Here is a 21,779-nt window from a genome sequence, read left to right as displayed (position 1 = left end):
AATAAAACCAACATAGGCTCTGAAGCAACATTCTATCAAAATCGATAATTCCGAGTTGGTTAAGGAGACAGACTTGAAATCTGTTGGTGTGTTTTGTACTAATCTGCTAGTTTTGTTTCTAATTTGGTCTAAATAATATACAACCAAACTAAGGTCCAAAACAACCTATACCTCAACAATTTGACATGCTTCAATCCAAACGTAGTTTAGTAGTTTTGCATTCTTAGCCCAACTTATACCATATATTTACATGAGAACAAAGAAAAGCCATGGATCAAACTATAAACTACACAAACACACCATACATTTTAAAAAGACAAAACAAATCTCAATTTCCAGATTCTTGGAATCTCTGCTGCACAGGCACAGAGCCACTCTTGTCACCTCCGAGATGAAGTTTCTGGGTGACCACCTCCGACAAAGCCTTATCTCCCTCTCCAGGACTCAGTTTCTCTGTTAAATATTCTTTGGCTGAGATGCCCTTGTCTTGTCCTTGCTGGTTCTCCATCTTTGTACCGGTTCCGTGCCCGGAGAAAGGAAGCTTCTTCATCACGATAGCTCCTGTCCCTTTGACCTTCTCGTAAACTGGAGTCACCATAGATATAACCTTATTCCCGTATCCATCACGGGAGATCGAAGCTTCAGCTCCTTTTACGCGGCCAGACGGTTTAGTACTGTGGGAAGAGGACACGACCGGAACAAACTTCTTGCCTGGAGGCACTATCTCCTCTTTCATAGGGTCCGGAAAGAACTCTTCTTCCACCGGGTCCGAAATGTGGTGACCTTTTCCTCGTGCTAATAAACCGTTGTTAATACCAATTAACCATTTTCTCTGGCTCAGAAATAAAACAAAGAGCAGGCAAAACCTGGCGCACCACCGTGGAGTTCTTGTTCATGACCATGACCATGTTTGGTAAGAGCTTTCTTTATCTTCTTTGCTTTTTCCTTGGCTTTCTTCACAACTTTTGCTGGTCCTTTCTCATGATGCTCCTCTTCCTCTGCATAGAAAATATTCATTAGGCTCTTTTTACCTTCAAGATATATGTGATTCTGTAATTTGAACCTGGATGGTGAATCCTATTCTGTTCCTCTGCTTGATGGTGACCATGAGTACGTTGCAACTGCGCTTGCGAATCCATTAATTTATATTTTTTCTCTCTTCCGTTTCTCTGCAACCAAATGTCTTCTGAGGTAATCTTGGAAACCTTCTTGGAGCAAGACATTTAGCAGCACCACCTCTGGATGGCACCTGGTGTCCTCTCTTTCTCTGTTTAGAGAGTGACATGTGTAACTTGTTGCCACGTATCAGGCACTTCATTATGTACGTGGCACCGTCGGTCAACTCTTTTATCCGAGAAAGTTAGTCCACCGTTCAAGAGCGACAAGAGCTTAAAAGGACTTTATTCACATTTAACAGATAGTGTGGTAGCTATGGTTAACTGTTTTTGAGCATATAAGAGAACTTGTTAACTGTTGTTATGTTTCATTATGAAAATGAGACACTGTTTGAACCGAAAATGGTGTGTTTGTCGGATTCATACAATACAATGAAAAATTTAAGAAATAAATTTCTTAGATTCTTGAGGCTAAAGAGAAATCAACATAGACATCAAATGGAAAATGAACATCAAAAAGAATTTATTGATTAAAGATTATATTACATGTATGATTACAAGTGTAAATAAATCTAAGAATCAATAAGCTTTTTGTATGAAGTGTTTAATGTGTAAAATTGGAGAAGAGATCTCCCTCTCATAAGAACGTAGCTCTTTATTTATAAAAAGATGAAGCCTAGGGCTTCCTAGCAATATGAGCCTAGTTCAATGTCTAATGGGCCTTGAGGAGGATGTAAATCCATCCCCAACAGTAAGTCTCCCTAAGTTCGTTGAGAGAAATGTAATCGATCTCTGCGAAGTTTACGAATACGGTTTATTAGACAATGAACTAGACATACTCATGCCTATGACGGTTTAGGCGAGTTTATTTCGAACTTGTGCCTAGTAAAAAGCAAGTTTGCTTTAAACTCGTGCTTAGCGAAAGACGAGTTTACTTGACTCATGCTAAGACAGAGGCTAGTTTACTGAGAACTCGTGCCTAGTAGAAGGAGAGCTTCTGTAAACTCATGCCTAGCCAAAGATGAGTTTTTGTAAACTCGTGTCTAACAATAAGCGAGTCGACCGCAAACTCGTGCCTAATAAAAAGCAAGTTCAAATTAAACTTGTGCCTAAAGTACACGTTTACCGAACTATTGCCGACCCGAAGTCTCGCGTTGAGATCGTGTGTGCCGAGCAAGTTGTTGGAAGCAACAAGTCATGGCTTTTTGGAGAGATGATCTGAAGATAAGCCATGTCTCGTGTGCTGTTTCTTCTTGTTGTTTGTAGCGGGAGATGAGCTTGTTCTTGTCGAACTCCTCTTCTCTCGAGTTCGTGCCGGTTGCGGTAAGCTCATTGTGAGAATCTGAGCCTGTCGTTCTTGACGTGATGACCAGAGATTGATCCGAGCAGGTCACACGTCTGCCAATTGCAATTGAATCTAGCTCACAACAAATATTATGATGATCAGATCAAGAGATTAACCAAAACGAAATAGCCAAGTTTGCATAATTAATTAAGCAAGCCACATAAGCTTGTTTTACTCAAAGCTTCACAAGTTGCGTATAGTAGTAATTTATTTGCAACTAAACAGTATGCACAGGTTGCAAACAATGAAGTAATCAAGGTTATAGATCACTTATCTTTGATGACGAGTGGTCTCGGGTTGAGAAGCTTGTGCCAATTACGACCAATCTGTCTCGAGAGCTTGAGTGAAGAAGCAAGACCTTGCCGCCGCTGAGTTTGCTTCAAGCTCTGCTTCAGTCTTCGAAAAGGATAGAAGAAAACAGAGAACGTGGCCAGTGCAGTGAAACACAACCGAGATGGCACTACTCATCACCATCAACGGTATAGACGATCATGAGCTGAGCTAGCTTGTTCGCCATTGTTTCTGTACCAAAGCTGATATCTTTATCCAATCGAAAGCTCAAGCTACGGATTGAGATCAGCGTGGTGAGATGAAGGCAAGCCTCTGGATGGATGGCGAGTTCTCGCCTCGGTGAGATCGGTGATCTCAAGTCAAACTGATGCTTTGTATGAGTGGGAAGCTCAAGCTCGATGCTCTCCACCGACGAGCTCTTCTTGGACATGAAGCTTGTACCTTTGAAGTTCTCTGGTCCGGAGATTCAGAACTGAACGAGTGTTCGGTGAAGGCTGAAGATGGAGATCGACGACGTCGAAGCTCAAGACTCGTTCTCGGCCAAAACTCAAAACTTGACCTTTCAGCTTCTCCTCGCTATCAAGGCGAGCTCAATCGAAGTGAAGAGTCTATCAAACGGTTCTGTTGAGAGGAACGTGGCGTCTCCGAGGTCGCGTCGCCGACAAGCTGACGAGTTGACTGAAGACTCTGAACGGAGAGCTCAAGCTCAAGGTTCGCCGCCGGTGAGGTCTTCTCAGACGAAAAGCTCGTCACTTTTGTCTTGGCTTAACCTTGCCGCAAGCAGTTTCTGAATCAATGACGAAATCTGACCGCTTCTCCCTGAAAGCTCCTCGTTTTGCAATCAGATGGTGAGATACTTCTCCATGTTCCCTCGTGTTCTCCTTGTCGGTGTAGTGACGAGACGAAGAAGCGACGAGATGATTCGGTTCATCGTCACTACTTTCTTCACGGATTGGAAAGAAGCTCGAGTTTCACCGGCGAGGCTGAAGCATCATGAGATAGCCATGGCCGCCAATATAAAGTTTTGAGCTTTGTTGCAATCTCTACGAGCCAAGGGACGAGACGGCAAGCTGAGAATCTTCGGTTCGTTGGCGACATCAACGACAAGGTTTCGAATAAAGCTTCGTCCTTTTTCAAGACTCGTGTTTTTCCAGATTTTCTAGCCGTCGAAATCGAAGAAGAAAGAAGTCGGAGTCGAAGAAGAAAGAATCGATTTTGGATTTTTTTTTTTTACCCTAGATCTAGGGTTTTTCCAAGTTTGACATGCTATCAAGATTGTTCTCTTTGGCCCCCTCCTTCTAGCGCCAACTGTTTGAACCGAAAATGGTGTGTTTGTCGGATTCATACAATGAAAAATTTAAGAAATAGATTTCTTAGATTCTTGAGGCTAAAAAGAAATCAACATAAACATCAAATGGAAAATAAACATCAAAAAGAATTTATTGATTAAAGATTATATTACATGTATGATTACAAGTGTAAATAAATCTAAGAATCAATAAGCTCTTTGTATGAAGTGTTTAATGTGTAAAATGAGAGAAGAGATCCCCTCTCATAAGAAGATAGCTCTTTATTTATAGAAAGATGAAACCTAGGGCTTCCTAGCAATATGAACTTAATTCAATGTCTAATAGGCCTTGAGGAGGATGTAAATCCATCCCCAACAAGTGCGAAGATAATATTTTTCATTCTAAAGATATTTATTTGTATCACAGACTGAAACAGAGAAGGAAAAATGAAATGATCCAACAAATCAGTTTTAGGATGGCCTAGTTTGTTCTGTTTCATACATAGCACACACATAGAAAGTATCATTCATTCGACAAGACAGCCGTTAGTCAAATGAAGACGAATCCTTGTAGAAATTTAAGATCAATAATCTTCTTGTGCTGAAAATGAACCGAACAAGTCTATAATGTAAAGTAGCGACAGCTCTCTACTGTGCCTTACCATCAGGCACATTTCTTTGTTCCTGAACACCAAGTCGGCTCACGAACTAATCATGTTGAAATGGAATCTGGATAGCTGTTGAGGGATGGTGGATATAACGGGTCCATATCTCTGTTCCAGGAAAAAGCATTCACGGTCAGAACTAAAAAGTTTGGGGGAAAACCCATTTCCAAAAGAGGTTGATAGTATCTGGAAATATATAAAAACCTGAACATTGTCGTAGAGTTCGAACAAAGGGACGGCCAAGAGCTTCAAGTTTTTGGGCACTGCAAAGTACTCTTTCTCAGACAAGTGAACAATATAAAGTCTCTTGCATTCCTGTCATTCCACAAAAAAAAAAAAAAAAAAAGAGATATCAATGAAAGCTATTCAGGAGAAAGAGAGAAAGAGGAACACTGAGAAGCAACATTCTTCTATGTTTTAAAAATACCTTGGGCTTGGTTATGTGAGGAGGGCAATACGGGTACATCATGGTTTCAAAGTTTGGACGCCACCACGTCGCAACACATTCTCCTACCTGTTAAAAGGGAGGGAACTCATCAACGAACAATGGATCAGGGACAAAGCGATATACATAATAACTCATTCAGACATGTCTGGACTCGTGGCAAAGTGTCTTTGTTTCCTTCTATGAGTACCTCATTACTAGAATGTTAACGTGTAATATTGAATTGCTTCTCGTTTGTATTAAGAGCAAGCACATGCTACACTGACCGACCTAGTTCTTTTTAGGCATCTACCTACACCTAAATATCTGCTCGCTATCAGTCAAAGAAATAGAGAGAGGAAACAAGGATAGTACACCTTCCAGTCAGGTACAAGAGCAGCAGAATTGCCTCCAAGCTTACTAGTCAACTTTCTTTTCAAGCCTTCAACTTCTGCAAGAACATAACATAGTACGCCAAAAGATGAAGCAACCAAAAAAAAAATCAGAGTATAGAAAGTACTAATTGAAGATGGTTGCTGCATTGCATACCGTTTTCTCCAGGCTTCAGGCGTCCACCTGGAAGCTTGCAGAATGTGTTACCAATTTGCAGGAGAAGTATGTGAGGATGGTTGTGTTCTTGTACCTATAAAGGTTGATCAGCAAAAGGTATCAAGAAGAATCCTAGGGTCAGAGAGAGATATATAACAAATCTCAAATCATAGTAGGTGGTAACAATTTTCTAGACTTGACACTAAGTCACTAATCATCTACTTAACTTATGCACCAACGAGATACTTGTAGCTGTGGGTAATAATACGTTTATAAAATTGACTTTTAGGATGTCAATACATTTATATTATGTTTTAAGGATGGCAACACGTAGATGGCTTCAATCAAGTATCACATAGTTCCATACTTCTGCCACAGTTATAACGATACAACGGCAAAGCGCATGCTTACTGAGAAAGGCCAAGATAAACTACAGATAAGCTGACACTTCAGTAGCCATTATCTTTATGGTAATATAAGAATACAATACATTAACCAAATAGCTGTTCCACCGAATTTAAGACAGCGGGTGGTGATACAATTCAACATAGAGAAAACTACAGAGGAGTTGGATAACAAGTTTAGTCAACAGAAAACTACAAAACACATACCAGCAGAATCGCATCAACGCTAGTCCTCATGCCCTCTTTCATATAGCTGCAAAAACACCATCAATAAAACAAATATACTCCAGCTATCAGACTTGAAGAATGTATTTGAGTTAAAACTATAGAATTACAAAATAGAGCGTAATCATTATTCCTGGAAGAAAATCACGAGACTTTCAACGAACTTGCAGAACAAAACAGCTCTCTATAACATGGCCACTAACTATACCTGTTTCCTTCTTAAATCAATCACTGGAAAGTTAAATACTTTATAGCTACTGTGGCCAATCTTTCTAACAAGTTACAACGATATTCATCAGGAAAGAAACCCAGAAGATTTATGAAATCAAAGGAGCTCAAGATTATGATTAAAGGCTTTAGCTTTCTAGTTTTTTATTTTGTTTTTATTTTTATTTTTAATTATGGTTATCTTCTCCAGCAATACTACTAGAAGAAAAGAGAAGGAATCGTACTTGATTTTCATACGAGCGAGACGGTCGGCGACGGAAGTGTCCTTTTCGAGCTTCGGTTCTTTAGTTCCGAAGCTGTAGTTCGAAAGCGGGTACGTGTTCACCACCTGAGACATAGCCATCTCTCTGTTTATGTTCTGTCTCTCCCAGATCGAATAAGACAATGATTGTCGGAATTTTCTTTCCCCTGTCCCTCCCTGTGTATCGATCTACTAATCTCGAGGAAACAGAGGACTAATCTTAGACGGAGAATGAATTTAATATCATATACCGTCTCTGCTCTCTAATCTAGAGTCTTGTTCTGTGCTAGAATTTCCTTAAAAGAGATGTATTAAACTCTCTGTAGCCCAATAGATACATGGGCCGGATTTGAACAGGCCCATTTAAATGCTTAGCCCATAAAAGCCTCCCTGCCTTTGGTCACTTTGTTAACAGTTCTGTAGTAGTGCTACATTTATAGCCTTCTATTTCCTGTACACTTGTTTTAGCTTAGTAGCAAGCAACACTAATATTCTCTCTTGTATGTTCATTTCTTTGGCAAGGGACGCATACCATGGAATGTGAAGCCAATTTAGTGGAGACAGAATCCAACAAGCTAGAAGATAATTGATGTTGATGATGGTGGTTTATCCCATACTCCCTTTTGGATTTTTTTTTGTATTTTGTTTCCCTCACATATATGCTTTTAGGATTTAGTAAACACAAATACTAGCTTTGGAAGAATGCTTAGAACTCTCTCTCTCTCTCTCTCTACAGGTTACTTTGAAATGTTATCAGTCTAGTTGGAAGAGTGACTCTGAACTAGTACTGACCGCTGAACAAACAAACTTGTCTTTTTTTTTATCTATTGGTTTTATCAGGCTCTCTGTCTCCTAGAGGAAGAACGTTTGACAACTGTGCTTATTAAATGGATTTCAAGGAACATAGGCCTGCACACTATGAGGAGTTCTGAATGGTAAAGGAGCCGAGACCATCTTGGTCTTTCTACGGCGAAGATGCAGCAGTGGATGATGGAGCAAAAATGGGTCAATCAGTGAGCACTCCAGGTGTTAAAAGCTTGGATATATAGAATAAAGATCTTTATTGCATTTTGACCATGAGAGAAAAGCTGAGATGAAGTCTGGGTCACACAAATAACAGATAAAGAAACACATTACAACAACTTTACCCAGGTGCAAATGTCAAATCTCATACCAAACAACAAACTGGAGAAGCGTACCAACCTAAAATAAAAAATAAAAAATAAAAAAAAACCTAAAAACTCTTTCATATTGTTAAAGTCAAAGTAACCAATACCTCTGTTTCTGTTGGGGATATTACAAAGGCTACAAGCTACCATAAATATCACTGTTGTTGAAGAAGGCGTCTTCTGAGAAATCATGAGATAGTTCTGGGATTGATAAATCTTCTGGCAAATGATGATTGTTGTTGTTTGAGACGACTGCTTTGAAACTGTTGTTTCGGCTTGGAACTCGGCCTCCTCCTCCTCCTGAGATGCTGGAAGTGGAGGCAGCTGGGTTTCTCTCTGCGTTATTGTTGCCACCACCACTCTGACCTGAAAAGGCTTGTTGCTGTTGCAAACTCGGTCCGTTTTCAGATATCTCCTGTAACAGCTGATTAAGCATCTGCTGCCCCTGGTTGTTGCCATGTGAATGGGGTGGTTGCAAGTGATGAGGAGGGCCATTCATGTTGCGCTGCTGCTGCTGCTGCTGCTGCTGTTGCATCTGGGGAGAGCTGGGGAATCCAGGCGTTGCTAAGCTCTGCCTCTGATGGGAGGAAGAAGATGGGCTCTGGGTTGGGTTCTGAGTAGAGAACCCCTCTTCTTTGACCGCATTTGAGTTTGGGTTATTCATAGCGTTTTGCCTCATAAGCATGCTTTGGTAGTTGGTCAGAGCTGCTGCTGCTTGAGCCGAGCCATTCATAGCTCCACGACCAACAAGTTGATGGTGATTGTTGGAGTTGGAGCTGTTGTTGTTGCCAATTAGGCCGTTCATTGTTCCTGGAGTCAACGCCATCTGAGCTTGAGCTGACCCATTCATAGCTCCACTATTCCCCATATGCTCCATCTCCTGCACTTTCTGTCTCTGGAGCTTTGCTGTCGCTGTCTGTTCCAAAAGCCGCCTTAACCCCTCTGCATAAGAATATTACATTCATTCAGAAACTCAAATCACATTTCAACAGGAGAGTGTGACAACTTGGTTTTGGTCTCATTAGACTTACCAATTGGGCCAACTTTGTGCTCGCCAGTGAAGTTCATCAGGTCCTTCATGCTCTTGACAACTTCAGATATCTGCAACCACTCGCAATGGCTCGCTATTGGGACTTCTTAAAGACTTAAGATACAAGACTAACAGCTAATGAGTGAGTACCTGTAGAGTTCTGATATATCTTTTCGGATAGCCAAGATCATTCAGCGACTGTAACTCCATAAACTTCGCCAGCTGCCTTCCTGCTCCCAAGACCCTGAGACACCAATCAAAGCCCAATAAACAAATGTTCCAACATGGACAATAAAAGAAACACAATTCAAGTGCTACGGATTAACTTACATGTTACTGTTTGACTGTAGATCCTGCTGAGAAACTCCCTCTGACCCACTCTCCGAGATGGTGCTCTGGCATTTCTGTGCAACCTGAAGCAACTGGTTCACCTGCATAGCCAATAATACGTTTTCAATACACTTTCCAACACCATTGTACCATGTCTAGAACATCTTTTCAAAACAATAACCACAAACGTTTTGTGGAAAGTCTTAAGCTCAGAGTAAATAGTTCATGTCATCAGAGTAACACCTGTGGAGCAATAAGTCTGCGGAGAAGAAGCTCTTCATGACGCCGAGCACAAAACTCCCAAGTAAGTATCTAGAAAGAAGCAAGGTCAAAGATTAGCTCAAGCACAGCACACTGGTGATTACTTTTTTCTTTATTTTTCATGTTTAATGAATAGGCAGGGAAACAATAAATTGGAAGAATGTTCAATATTTCAAATTATAGGATTACTCTACCTTCAAATCTTGAGAGAATATGATGCGAAGATGGCCCTCACGGACAACGCGAAACTGCTCGTGTACAGTTTCCTGAACCGCTTTTCTGTACTCTAACATCATCAGTCCATTGGTAAATCTGTGTTCTCTTGGATGGTCCAGATACAAGAGCTCATCAATGATCCCACTCGCGAATTTGATTTCAATCAGTCTGGCAAGCACGTCGAAAGTTGCCTCTGCGGAAATGACACGAAGAAGATGACACCTTAGCTACTATCTCAACTAAAGAGTTTTTAACACGATAAAAAGGAGGATTTAGCATATGGAAGTTGCTTCATTGTGCTCAAGTGAAGGCATAGAACAAAACTGGCAACTCTCTTACCAAAGCCTTTTCCAGATTTGGTGCTGCAGAGATCACACTGCCACATATCCTGCAAGCAAAATTAGAACACAAGGGACTGATTAATAATGGGTGTTACTACAAATATGCTGAGGTTAGACATGTTAATATCAAACAAATATCATAACACACACAGGGATAAGAAGAAACTGACCGGAGCTGCTTGCTGAAACATGCCAAGCGCATGGTGTCCAGCACTTTCGTACTGTGACAAGCACAACCTTTGCTTTGCACGAGGTGAGAAGTACTCCGCCACAAACTTCCTCCAATAGCTAATGCAATTTTCCTACATAAAAAAAGAACGTATCAGACTATCAGATACGGAAGGAGAACTTGTATCAGTCCATGGACCAGTGTTAGCTTACGGCAGGACGTTGCTGTAGATGATACAAGTACATCATCATTTTCCGAGCACACACGCCAACGTCATAAGGACGCACATTAGGAGGGATCTGCTGAGTCCCTCCTGGTTGCTGTAACTGCTGTCTCAGCTGCTGCTGCTGCAACTGGAGTCTCTGGGAGGGTGACATGGACTGAAGAATCTGCTGCTGTTGTCTCAGCCTCTGCTGCTGAAGCAATGCTTGCAGCTGCGTGTTCCTTCCCGTGGGGTCCTGACGCTGGATCAGCTGCTGGAAAATCTGCTGCTGCAGCATACCCTCTTGCTTCACCTCAATCCTAGGCTTCTTATCCACATGGGAATAATCGTTTTCCCTCATTGGAACTGAGCTCTGCCCTGCTTGCTGTTGCTGCTGCTGCTGAGACAAGTGCTGCTGCATTGAAGCAGAGCCGTCAAGAACCAAAGAACCGGGGATGTTGATGTTGTTTGAGGAGAAGGACATTTGTGGTGGTGTTGGGATACGCATGTTGTTGATGCCACTGCTCCTCTGCAAATTTAGAGCTTCATGGCCAGCACCATCGGTAGTCGAATCGACCCCCGGTTTGTTCATGCCCCAGACCAAAAAGAAGGCTTCAGAGGAATGAAAAACTTGAAACTTTAAACCGCCCACTCAGAACAAAACAACAGAATCGGATCCTAAACCGGTTATGCTCTAAATCCACATCTGATCACCGACCAAACTGATATAGCTGTCGGAAACACAACGGTGCAGGATCCAATAGTTACAGTGATCTTCAAAGCCTAGTCACTCAGTGGTCAAAATCTGAAAATCAAATCTGAAAAACGGGTAAGCCTGTAAACAAGAAAAGCAGACTGTTCCTTTGATGCAACAAAGGGAAAAGATGAAATCTTTCACTACAATGGAAAGCCCTAATTATCAAAAGGAGCAAACTTGAAGTATCTCAAAAGGGTAACTCTTACCGAAAGGAAGGAACTTTGAATCCAATCTGCGAACTCAAATCACAGAAGACAGCGACTTTGAAATCAAGTAAGACTCGAATCCCAAAATCAGCAGGAATTCGAAGAGGTCAAGTAGAAGAAGATATTATAAACTTTATAGCAAAGCATTGAGGAGAAGAAGGGGAAAAAAACACATATTAAAAGCAGACGACTAATCTCGGCCATACGCTTGACCAACAAAAAGAAAAAAAAAATCAGCCATAGAAGAAAAAGAAAAAAAAAATAGTTTATATAATATGTTTTTTTTTATCACAAAGGAGAAAAAAAGTGTTGGAGTAAGAAGAGGATGATAGGTTTGTTATTAATCAACACTATAGTCAATTTAGATCTGCATGATAGCATCCGGAACAACTGCGGTGTGGTTCTAATAATGACATTATAATTATAGAAGTTTTTGTTGCTATTAGTTGCGATGCGGAGCGGTTAATTCCGTTACAATTTAATTCCGTTACGCTTTGAAATTTTAGTATCTGATAATTTTTTATAAAACAATATTCACTATATTTTTTATTTAAATAAAAATAGATAATTTAATGTGTATCTCTAAAATGGAAAAATATTTTTAGAGGATATATTTCTCTTTTAAATGAAAATAACATAAATTGAAAACAACATTTATATTAATTATTCTAAAACAAATTAAAAATCTTAGTCTTCAATTGGTAACCATATTTTTAGAAAAAATCATGGTGAAATTCTTATTCCTCAAATTTTATGCCATTTATGTTAAAAAAAAAATTGGTCAAATTATAGATGTGAGGGTCCTACATTTTTCCTCTCATTTCCTTATGAAAAATAAAATTATGAAGATTTTTTTTATAATATCAATGAGGAACAGATTGAATAGAAATTTACATATTTATGTTTATTCATTTCCTCAATTGGAATTTTATTCATCATCTATACTATTAAAAGGGAATGAATTCTAAAAAATCTAATAAAACAAGGTTGGTGGACCATTTCATTAGACTTAGCTATTTATTTGGTCTTACCTTATATTTCTCTAACTATATAAATATTTTACATAATTTAAATGAACTCATTTATTACTCTCCCATAATCTATTATATAATTATTCTAACAATAAATTCCTATGAATATATGTCAGATTATTTAAACATGTTTACACATTACCCATATAGTTTCATTATCCATATAGTTTCATTAATAGTATAATTTTTTTAATGGTTTAGCTATGTTTAATAGGTATATAATTTGCATTTTAAAAATTTAAGTACTCATTTGGTCCTTAATTCGGTTCTATTTTTCTGTTCCAAAGATATAGGATATGCTCGTTATTTATGAAATTTAGCTTAATTTAGGATTTTTTTTTTCATTTTGGTACGGTTCAGTGCATCTGGGTAGATGTACCTAAACCTAACACTTTATCTTATTTCCTCCTGTATATTAATTGAGAAGTCACTTTAGTGTCACTCATACATGCAGTTTGAGAAAAATTCTTATAATTTCATTGGTCGATGATTTTTAGTTTTCATTTATTTTAATTAAATCTAAAAAAAGGCAATCATAAAACCAATTAATGTTAGTTGCCAAAATATTTATATATTCTTATGCATAATCATTTATAATATTTAATGGTAACAACTATGGAAATTTTATTTAATACTTTATCATTTTTTTTGCACTAATAGTTTATTTATAAATTATACGAAGTATGTTGTCAAAAAGTAGTTAATAAAAATAATATACTAGCTTTATTTTCTATTATAAACAGTTGTGAAAAGCTTTATTTTCCTATATAACTCATAATATGCATATATAAAACATATAATTCTAATAAAAATATTATAATAACTATTAATGCATCATATAGTGAGTTTATAAATTATTTACATTAGTTTAAAATCATCGGTGATGATTAATATATATTTTGTAAGAAACAATTAAAGTCATTTATATTGATTCATTTATAATGGGTTTTAAAGGATATATAATAGCTTATAATTATATAAATATTTGGTAATTATTTTTAAGGCGTCAAATCATCAATAATGATTACGATATCGTTAATAAGAGTTTCAAATCAATATATAAAGATCTATAAAAATGTTATAAAGATTTATAATAGCATTTACAAGGAATAATTTCTCATCATTTATAGGAGTTTAGAAAATGTTTATAAAGGTTAACTGGTTTGTAAATTATTTAAAATTATTAAAATGATTTAATAATTTTCTATAATATTTTTGTAAATATTTTATAAATTTAATAACCATTGATAAGGTTAACATGTTTGTAAATTATTTAAATTAAAATAATGGTTTAACAATTTTATAAAATATTTTTCTAAATTCATATCGATGGTTTTTAATTTTAAATTAATATATAGGACTATTTTATAAAATTCTAAATCATTTTTTTAAGTTTATAAATTATTCTTCATAGATAACAAATTATTTTCTTGAGTTATAAAACCACTTATTAAGTTATATAAATCTTTATAAGGATTTTTAAATTTCTGGGAAATAATTCATAAAATGTAAAATTTATAAATATTTTATTAATTATTTATAGTCATATATTTTCCTTTCTAAGTGGTTATAAAAATGTTATCAAATCAGAATCAATCGCAAAATATTATTTTCTTCACAAGTTCATCATTTTCAAAACCTTTTTCAAAGCAAAATAACCACAAAATTACATGAGTCATAAAATAATCCAAAGAATATTATGAATAAAAGTACTTTCCTAAATTTATGAAATTTTTAATATTCTAATAATTTTATTAAATTAATAGAATTCACATATATATATATAGTTATGTTTCTTCTTAATAACTTTTGTGTTTTATACTTTAATTGCAATTGTAGGTCTATTTATCACATGAGTTCACGTTTTTTATTTTAATAATTTTTATGGAAGAAAAAATTGATATACAAACCAATTAAACTATATATACATGTTCTAACGATAATGGTATAAAACAATTTAATAAAATATTGTTTTGTAAATGATGTAAAAAATCTAGGGCAATTCTCTCAGATATACATTTTTAAATTTTTATCACAAAAATAGACCTCAAAAAACAAAATGACCAAAATATATTTTTTATTTTAAAAATTTTAATATTTTTTTAGTTTTTAAAATTTGAAATCATACCCCCAAACTCCACCCCTTAACTCTAAACCCTAAATCATAAACCATAAACCCTCAATTCTAAATCTTAAACCCAAAAACACACCACTTAATAAAACATGTTGGTCATTTTGATCCTTATGAGCTATATTTGTGACAAAAAAATTTTAGTGCTATCCTAGAGAATTTCTCAAAAATCTAACTAAATACTATATAAATCCTATTAAAGAATTTAAAAAGTATTAATAAATAAATAAAAATTATTAAAAACTTTTCTACCAAAAATTCACATTCAGTTTGAAAATATTAAACTATATTATTGCATATCGAGGACATAAAATATTATATTATATTAAAATTATTTAATTTTTTTTAATATTCTTACCTTTTTATTAAATTAATAGAATTCACATATATATAGTTATGTTTCTTCTTAATAACTTTTGTGTTTTATACTTTAGTTGCAAGTGTAGGTCAATTTGTCACATGAGTTTTTGTTTTTTATTTTAATAAATTTTATGGAAGAAAAATTTGATATACAAACCAATTAAACTATATACATATTCTAACGATAATGATATAAAACAATTTAATAAAATATTGTTTTGTAAAAGATGTAAAAAATCTTACTAAATACTATATAAATCATATTTAAGAATTTAAAAAAGTATTAATAAAAAAAATATTTTTATTAAAAAATTATCTATGAAAAATTCACATTCAGTTTTAAAATATTAAACTATATTATTGCAGATCGAAGACGTAAAATATTATATTATATTAAAATTTTAAAATTATTTATACCTGCAAATTTGGGGGCAAACACCTAGTAAAAATTATATCAGAAAAATTTATTTAATTTCAAAAATAAATCCGTGTTTTTTAAGCGCAGATCAAAATCTAGTTTTATTTTATTTTCGTTCAAATAAATTATCACCAATTAAAGCTTTACACTCTAACTGAGGATGAAAATAATGGATAGAATAAGTCATTTATACTTATCACTTAGAAAATTACCCTTTATAATTAAAAAATTTGTATATGATTCTTTTTCGTTTTTCTATTTTTATAAATATTCATTATCAAAAATAATAATTCTTGTTATTTGGTGTTCTACACCCTCATGAAAGTTATGTGTTTTGAAGAATATCTTCTTCTTTTTTTGTTCATGACTGGATTTCAACTGAGATGCGAATAAAAACGAACAATTCAGTAACATTGGAACATTTTAAGCACACAAGAGAGAGTTTATCAATCCAACAATAAAAGAGATCCGAGTTCAAAGGTATCAGAAGACAAAGAGACTAAACACAGGACACAGAGTTTGACTACAGAACAGGTACAACATCCTACTTTGATAGAGAAGGTTGGATCCACTTTTCATTCACTCTTCAGCTGACATCCTACTTTGATAGAGATGGTTGGATCCACTTTTCATTCACTCTTCAGCTGGAGGCGAACGAGACCGGCTGTTAATGCATAACCCAACAAAAGTAATAATAATTATTTTCATAAATCTCAATTTATATATATGAACATGCAACGAACTAACTTGACAATCTTACCTCTTCTGCATTGGGCTATCAGCACCATCATAGCCACCATCACTGTCCCTCCTCCCAATAGAGCCAGGGCTTTCAACTTGGCCATTCTCAGGGCTAGACCTCGACCTCTCCCTCCTTTCATTTGGGCTATCAACCTCACCATCTCCATTCTTCGAGCTCTCCTTCTTAAACGGGCTGTGATCAGGGCTCACCCTCTCTCTCTTGTTGTCAGGACTGCGGCTGTACCTGGGACTTGCACCCCTCTCCCTCCTCCGAGGACTCTCATTGCCTCTGTGGCGGTCGCGACCATACTCGGGACTGCTACGCCTTGTTCTCTTGTAAGGACTTGGGCTACGTCTTCTGCCGTAATCAGGACTGGTCCTTTCCCTTTTGTATGCAGCAACGGGACTACCACCTCGGCCATAGTCAGGGCTCCCTCTTTCTCTCTTGTAAGGACTAGGTGATCGCCTTCTCCTTTCTGGTGACCTGTCGCGGCGTCTTTCAGGACTGTGTCCGTTCCCTCTTGCATCATCATCTTTCATTGCATACTCCACCGAGATCACCTTATCCATCAGCTTACTGGATGAAAACACAAGCAGAAGGTGAGTCTTTAAGTAGTGAAAACACTTGGTTAATGAACAAAAACTACCTGTTATTGGTAGCATCCAATGCTCTAGTGGCATCCTCTTGCTCCTCGTATTGGACAAATGCAAAGTTCCTCCGGATCCTAACGTTCACAATTTTGCCATATGGTTCAAAGTGTCTCTCTAGATCCCGGGTCCTAGTGTTATCTGCATCGAAGTTGATCACAAACAGAGTCTTGGAAGGCCTCATGGATGAGGATCTCCTTGAACCACCACCAGATCTTCTATCACCTCCACGCTCACCCTAAAAAAAGAATCATTAACATGATCAGTATGTAAAACATCATAACAAAGACTTAAAAAGAAAATAACAAACCTACCTTTGTCCACTCAACACGGAGTCTGCGTCCCTTACGTCCAAATTCAATGCGGTCAAGGGCTCGGATAGCATCTTCAGCATCCCTCTCATCTTCCATGTACACGAAAGCAAACCCTGGAGAAAAAAGAGCCAAAAAGCATAGATCTCAGTAAATGAAAAGAGCAAAGTTAAGAACCTCCAGGGAAACAGGAAGACTTGTTCTCTCTTCTTCAGAGATAAAATAGCCTTTACTTACTTAGTAGAACAAATTATTTGAACAGCCACAGAACTCTGGAAACTAAATGACCAGTGAAGCAGTTACAGACCTTGCATTATGGGAAATAATATGTCAAGGAAGAAGTGAAAATGTGGAAGTCAGACGGGGGGATGTGAATGAAATGTTTCCAAGAGGCATGTAGAGTGGAATGCGATGAAGAATGAAATGCAGGTTAAGATGGCAAATGTCATTGTGGATGGAAAGTGAGACTCGTTTTGAGGGAAGAGAATGAGATGGATATTTCCTTAAGGTCGGTCCATCCATGGGCTGGACATCCTGCGCCAAAGAAAACGCTGAGAATGGCGGTTTTACACTATTATTCTCATGTATTTTGCAAACTTCCAGCACGCTGCGCAGATGTAGTCTCTCTTTGGGGAAATGATTATTCCAGAGCCTTCTCGTGGAATGAACATGACATTGCTTTCATCACATGGCACTTAGGATACTCCTTGTTCATCGAGTTCGACCACAAAGATAACTTACACAAAAGGCAGAAAGAAAGAAAGAAAGAAAAAGAGGCTTACCAGCTTTCATATCCACCCTCTCGACCCTTCCGTATTTCCTGAACAGCCGTTCAAGATCACCTTCACGCGCATCATACTCAAAGTTCCCACAGAAGACTGGTTTCATGATTCCTGCACCAGTCACCATGAACCAAAATTAAAAAAAAAAAAAAGAAGATTCATGAGGCTTCCTCACAACACCTTGACCACAGAAGAAAACTAGTAACATAAATTTGCATCAAGACTTAAAACTTTTTTCAATAATTGCAGCTCAGCTACGTCAAATCCAGACAATTAACATTAGAATCAAAAGGACCACAACAAACAAAGCATATCTAATCAGATCTAAATTAAAACACACAAACGGATTGCAAACGAGAACAATCAAGCAAAGCTTGATTCTACTTTGCTCCGACAAGAAACCGAAGGAGCAAAGAGATCAGATCCAAGATCTCTGAGAGTCATAAACTAATCAATTTACCTGTAGAATGTTGAAACTGAAGTAGTTGTTGGCAGCTGTTGTCGCGTCCAAGACCTAGAAGAAGCTCTTTAGATATTGTTCGCGTCTCTAAAGTGAAACAGTGTGGGTAGAGATAAGAGATATAACTTTTACCTCTTATATCAGTATTGGGCTAATCCGTTAAAGGTCCATTAAATGCCCAGTAAAAGCATACATTTTTATATCTAACAAGTTCAAACAAATTGAAACTTTCTTTTCTCCAAAATTGATAAACTGATGTTTGGTTAAATTAGCTTCATACAAAAATTAGAGCTTGTTATATGGGTTGAACTATATGTGGGATATTTAAGTTGGCCAAGTTTATTCATATTAATCTAATTAAACTTGAATTTGAGATTTTTTATTTAATAGAGTATAACAAAACTGAAAATCATCAAACAAGTAATAAAATAAAAATATAGTGAGTGTTTAGGGTGTCCACGTCTACAAAGAAAATCGGCCAATAGAGAGCTTCCAAATAGCCACATCATTCTTTTGTTACTCCAAACAGTTTTTTCTTCGGCCCATTCACGTAGGATCATAAATATTAATAAGACATGCCCCATTTTAACCGGCCAAGCCCTCTTTCCAAACACCTGCGCCTAAGTTTAACGATGAGTTCTTATGTTATCTTGGCGTGTAGTTTTAATTTACTAATCTATTGGGCTCTTAAAATATTTTGCATACAGGCCCATAGTTTATAGGTTTTTTCCACTTCTGATTTCGCGGAAAAGAGCCACCGTAACCTTTCAAATGACACCGGCTTAGAATTGTGACAGTTGCTGCAATCATTCACACACCACTCATCCCACTGCCTCACATTCAATCGGTTTCAATCTTCTTGAAGGTAGCGGACTAAAGCTCCACTTATATATAAGTTTGATGTCTGCGATGAACAACATCATCTCTACCAAATCTGAAATGATAATCTTTGTTTTGCACGTAATTCATCAACGGCGACTTCACACCTTCTTCTTACTGATTTGGAAGTTGGACGTTGACTGATAAGGAAAGAAGGAACGACGAGGATGGCTTCCTCAATGGGTTGTCTCACCGACTCGCTCCCTCAACTCAACACTTCCTTTCTTCTACTCTTCAACTCAAGCCCGAGTTATAGGTCAGAAAGTGGATGCTCGATCTATTGCTTTATATTTCGATTTAGATCTAATCCGACTTCTTTTATGGTTTCTCAGATAAGGATGAGAATTAAGAGAAGCACATGCCAAGACCAAATCGCTAAGGTTATCTCTCTTTGAAAAACCCTTGCAGCAACGTCTCATTCATTAGGTATATGGAAAACCATTTTCACTTTTGCTTAAAGCATCGAACTTGAAGTTTGGATTTTGTGGTTACCCTTCTTAGCTTTCTTAAGGTTCACACAACAACGTAACGGAGAGCCGGTGCTACAAGAACTGCTTGACAGATTGTGCGAGAGCTGTTCTTGCTGGTGGTGCAGCTGCAAAATCTGAAGCACTGATGGTATAAAATCTTAGCTACGAACCATATCTTTAAGTTTTTTTTTTATGTTCCTTGTATCAAGTCTTTAGTTAGAATTACTGCTTTTGCCTTCTCCAGGAAGAAGTATTAGCAACTGGTCTTCTCGAAGACAATCCCTTGGCAGAGCTGATATTAACAAACAAGCTACACTATCCTTAAGCATCCCTTTGCTTAATTAACAGAGCTCCACTTTTATATTGGGAAAGCGTTATTGGTGAGCTAAGTGCAATCAAAAGCACGTTCAACAACACGTCCAACAACACATGGTATAATGGTAACTCGACGTATAGAAAGGTACTTTGCACGGTTGATTCTATAGTGTTTGTCATTTTCTATTACTTTGTATGCATTTTGCCCTTCATGATTCAATAATTTGTGTGTTAGTCTGTTTGATGGACTGGCTCTTGCATTCCATAGAAAACTGGAGAGCTACGGGTCAGATCACAAAGTTTCACTAGCTACCAGCATAAATCCCAAAATAGTTGGAGGTGAGAAAACTATAACATTCTCATATCTCTGATATTTAGGAATAACTTATCCACTTTAAAATATACTGGTAACTGTTATATCTCACACCCTCCATATTTTCAGGTTCATCAGAAGATTGATAAGACTAAGAAAAGAGGTTATGCAGAATCTTGGACTGTAAGAAACTATCAGTAGACGCAATCAAGAACGCTGCACAGAGCCAACTGCTTCCACTGAGAGTGATAGTGCAAATCCTCTTCGATGGAGCAAGCACGAGCTGCGATATCTACAACAACAAACACTATTACTAAGAATGAAACATAAGTTTTGAGAAGAAGCTTTACAACAGGATGTAGAAAGAGTTGAAATTAAACCTAACGAAGGACTTCAGACCAGCATTCCTTTTGGGGTTTATGGCGTTTTGTACGATGCCAAAGCAATCTAAGACGATATTTTGCAAGTTGTTGATCAGTAGGAGTTTAAGCCAATGGATTTGAAAATAAAGATAATGGGAGATTTTTGTCGCTCAAGTCAAGCGTTTTTATTGTCTCTTTTTATTTGATTTGATTCTGGAAAATTCATTTCTCATACCACATTGTAAAAGCGAATAATAAAGAAAATATGTGCATCAGTTTTTTTATTGAGTTTTAGAAAATAGAAATGCATTTTGAAAGAAACATTTAAAAAAAAAATATTCTTATGTCACAAACTTGCACAAGAGTATAACCAAAGCCGAAATGATGTGTTGACAAGAAGTCAACCCCAAAAGAACTCAGATTTGGCAATAAAAATGCAGTTCTCCAGGCTTCTCCTCCAACTCCAATGGTCTGAGTCACACCAGATACAAGATTATTCACCATGGAGGTTCCCCATGATATCATGTTTGAGTTAATGTTGTCTTGATTTTCATTCGAACTAATCAAAGTTTAAACATGTTTATGTAAGATCAATAAAAATAAGTTACATAACAAGATTAAATGCTGAGCAAGTCAAGCATGTTGAGTTTGACGTTGCCATGTATGTGCTGAGAACTTCAGAAGTTGAAGTTTGCCATTCTACTTTAAAACGCCTGAAAAAACAAAACAAATTCTATAAAGTTATTTGTTTATAGAATTTGTTTTGTTTTATGTAATAAACAATTAGATTAAATTAAAAAAATAAAGATTAATAGTAGTATTAAATAAAGATTAATGCTTGATTTTAAGTTGTTTTTAAAAGAGAGACACTCAAGGATTTCATAATACAACTATACTAGAACCAAATTGGAACTTCAGATAATTAGATGTGGCCTAAGCCCAATGCTTTAACTGCCTTAAGGAAGGATCCAACATGTATGGAATCTTCACCGTTATTAGCCAACTCTGTTCATGACAACCGTTTCTATAAAAAAAAATCAACATCAACCTCTTGGCAGACCATCTTTGCATCACTCAAACTATCAAGACTTAACTACCAAAT

At 36.7% G+C, this 21,779-nt stretch overlaps 4 protein-coding genes and 1 long non-coding RNA gene across 11 annotated transcripts; 1 reads left to right on the top strand and 4 right to left on the bottom strand.

Annotated features, from left to right (window-relative positions):
- Positions 1-193: 193 nt before the first annotated feature.
- On the bottom strand, positions 194-1,869 carry LOC111210476 (low-temperature-induced 65 kDa protein-like). Of its 2 annotated transcripts, none has more exons than XM_048766224.1 (3): positions 1,064-1,869; positions 876-998; positions 194-795 (listed from the first exon to the last, which is right to left on the bottom strand). In XM_048766224.1, the coding sequence occupies exons 1-3, from the start codon at positions 1,221-1,223 to the stop codon at positions 329-331; spliced, it is 750 nt and encodes a 249-aa protein (XP_048622181.1). In that variant the 5' UTR covers positions 1,224-1,869; the 3' UTR covers positions 194-328. The 2 variants fall into 2 exon arrangements, with proteins under 2 accessions (XP_048622181.1, XP_022566601.1); XM_022710880.2 differs by having other exon boundaries at positions 867-998; positions 1,064-1,717.
- Positions 1,870-4,492: 2,623 nt separating this feature from the next.
- Positions 4,493-7,055, bottom strand: LOC106426406 (pre-mRNA cleavage factor Im 25 kDa subunit 2-like). Its single transcript, XM_013867128.3, has 7 exons — positions 6,759-7,055; positions 6,289-6,334; positions 5,678-5,771; positions 5,506-5,579; positions 5,132-5,218; positions 4,909-5,019; positions 4,493-4,812 (listed from the first exon to the last, which is right to left on the bottom strand). The coding sequence occupies exons 1-7, from the start codon at positions 6,875-6,877 to the stop codon at positions 4,741-4,743; spliced, it is 603 nt and encodes a 200-aa protein (XP_013722582.1). The 5' UTR covers positions 6,878-7,055; the 3' UTR covers positions 4,493-4,740.
- Positions 7,056-7,819: 764 nt separating this feature from the next.
- On the bottom strand, positions 7,820-11,704 carry LOC106418256 (probable transcriptional regulator SLK1). 2 transcript variants are annotated; one of them, XM_013858919.3, is made up of 10 exons: positions 11,457-11,704; positions 10,504-11,298; positions 10,293-10,424; positions 10,121-10,169; positions 9,760-9,974; positions 9,548-9,616; positions 9,305-9,405; positions 9,125-9,218; positions 8,976-9,045; positions 7,820-8,886 (listed from the first exon to the last, which is right to left on the bottom strand). In XM_013858919.3, the coding sequence occupies exons 2-10, from the start codon at positions 11,083-11,085 to the stop codon at positions 8,081-8,083; spliced, it is 2,118 nt and encodes a 705-aa protein (XP_013714373.2). In that variant the 5' UTR covers positions 11,086-11,298; positions 11,457-11,704; the 3' UTR covers positions 7,820-8,080. The 2 variants fall into 2 exon arrangements, with proteins under 2 accessions (XP_013714373.2, XP_013714374.2); XM_013858920.3 differs by having other exon boundaries at positions 10,504-11,311; positions 11,457-11,678.
- A 4,082-nt stretch (positions 11,705-15,786) lies between these two features.
- On the bottom strand, positions 15,787-18,464 carry LOC106418442 (serine/arginine-rich splicing factor RS40). 3 transcript variants are annotated; one of them, XM_048766222.1, is made up of 7 exons: positions 18,339-18,464; positions 17,879-17,989; positions 17,100-17,212; positions 16,785-17,023; positions 16,157-16,714; positions 16,023-16,060; positions 15,787-15,969 (listed from the first exon to the last, which is right to left on the bottom strand). In XM_048766222.1, exons 2-6 carry the CDS (start codon positions 17,982-17,984, stop codon positions 16,030-16,032), a joined length of 1,047 nt encoding a protein of 348 aa, XP_048622179.1. In that variant the 5' UTR covers positions 17,985-17,989; positions 18,339-18,464; the 3' UTR covers positions 15,787-15,969; positions 16,023-16,029. The 3 variants fall into 3 exon arrangements, with proteins under 3 accessions (XP_048622179.1, XP_048622180.1, XP_013714606.2); XM_048766223.1 differs by adding an exon at positions 17,404-17,630 and having other exon boundaries at positions 15,787-16,060; positions 18,339-18,427; XM_013859152.3 differs by having other exon boundaries at positions 15,787-16,060; positions 18,339-18,463.
- Positions 18,465-18,570: 106 nt separating this feature from the next.
- Positions 18,571-20,956, top strand: LOC106417855. 3 transcript variants are annotated; one of them, XR_007327759.1, is made up of 6 exons: positions 18,571-19,473; positions 19,550-19,597; positions 19,719-19,835; positions 19,932-20,147; positions 20,271-20,341; positions 20,445-20,956. It is a non-coding gene; the product is annotated as an uncharacterized LOC106417855 (long non-coding RNA). The 3 variants fall into 3 exon arrangements; XR_001283482.3 differs by having other exon boundaries at positions 19,550-19,643; positions 19,729-19,835; XR_007327760.1 differs by having other exon boundaries at positions 19,550-19,643.
- Positions 20,957-21,779: the final 823 nt, after the last annotated feature.

Source organism: Brassica napus, chromosome C8, assembly GCF_020379485.1.
Source record: "Brassica napus cultivar Da-Ae chromosome C8, Da-Ae, whole genome shotgun sequence".
Taxonomy (NCBI): Eukaryota; Viridiplantae; Streptophyta; class Magnoliopsida; order Brassicales; family Brassicaceae; genus Brassica; species Brassica napus.
The sequence above is the reverse complement of the archived record's forward strand: the minus strand, read 5'-3'. Positions and strand labels throughout refer to the sequence as shown.

Bases quoted from the DNA above. Each gene is read 5' to 3' on its own strand.
- LOC111210476 (XM_022710880.2), bottom strand. From the start codon at position 1,223: ATGTCTTGCTCCAAGAAGGTTTCCAAGATTACCTCAGAAGACATTTGG. The intron at 999-1,063 runs GTTCAAATTACA...TTTTCTATGCAG, and splicing joins GAATAGGATTCACCATCCAG to AGGAAGAGGAGCATCATGAG. The intron at 796-866 runs GTTTTGCCTGCT...ACGGTTTATTAG, and splicing joins ACTCCACGGTGGTGCGCCAG to CACGAGGAAAAGGTCACCAC.
- LOC106426406 (XM_013867128.3), bottom strand. From the start codon at position 6,877: ATGGCTATGTCTCAGGTGGTGAACACGTACCCGCTTTCGAACTACAGC. The intron at 6,335-6,758 runs GTACGATTCCTT...GTGTTTTTGCAG, and splicing joins CTCGCTCGTATGAAAATCAA to CTATATGAAAGAGGGCATGA. The intron at 5,020-5,131 runs GTATTTTTAAAA...GTGGAATGACAG, and splicing joins CTCACATAACCAAGCCCAAG to GAATGCAAGAGACTTTATAT.
- LOC106418256 (XM_013858919.3), bottom strand. From the start codon at position 11,085: ATGAACAAACCGGGGGTCGATTCGACTACCGATGGTGCTGGCCATGAA. The intron at 10,170-10,292 runs GTCAGTTTCTTC...TTTTGCTTGCAG, and splicing joins TGTTTCAGCAAGCAGCTCCG to GATATGTGGCAGTGTGATCT. The intron at 8,887-8,975 runs GTAAGTCTAATG...ATTCTTATGCAG, and splicing joins GCACAAAGTTGGCCCAATTG to AGGGGTTAAGGCGGCTTTTG.
- LOC106418442 (XM_048766222.1), bottom strand. From the start codon at position 17,984: ATGAAACCAGTCTTCTGTGGGAACTTTGAGTATGATGCGCGTGAAGGT. The intron at 17,024-17,099 runs GTAGGTTTGTTA...TTCTTTTTTTAG, and splicing joins TCCGTGTTGAGTGGACAAAG to GGTGAGCGTGGAGGTGATAG. The intron at 16,715-16,784 runs GTAGTTTTTGTT...GTTTTCATCCAG, and splicing joins TTGGATGCTACCAATAACAG to TAAGCTGATGGATAAGGTGA.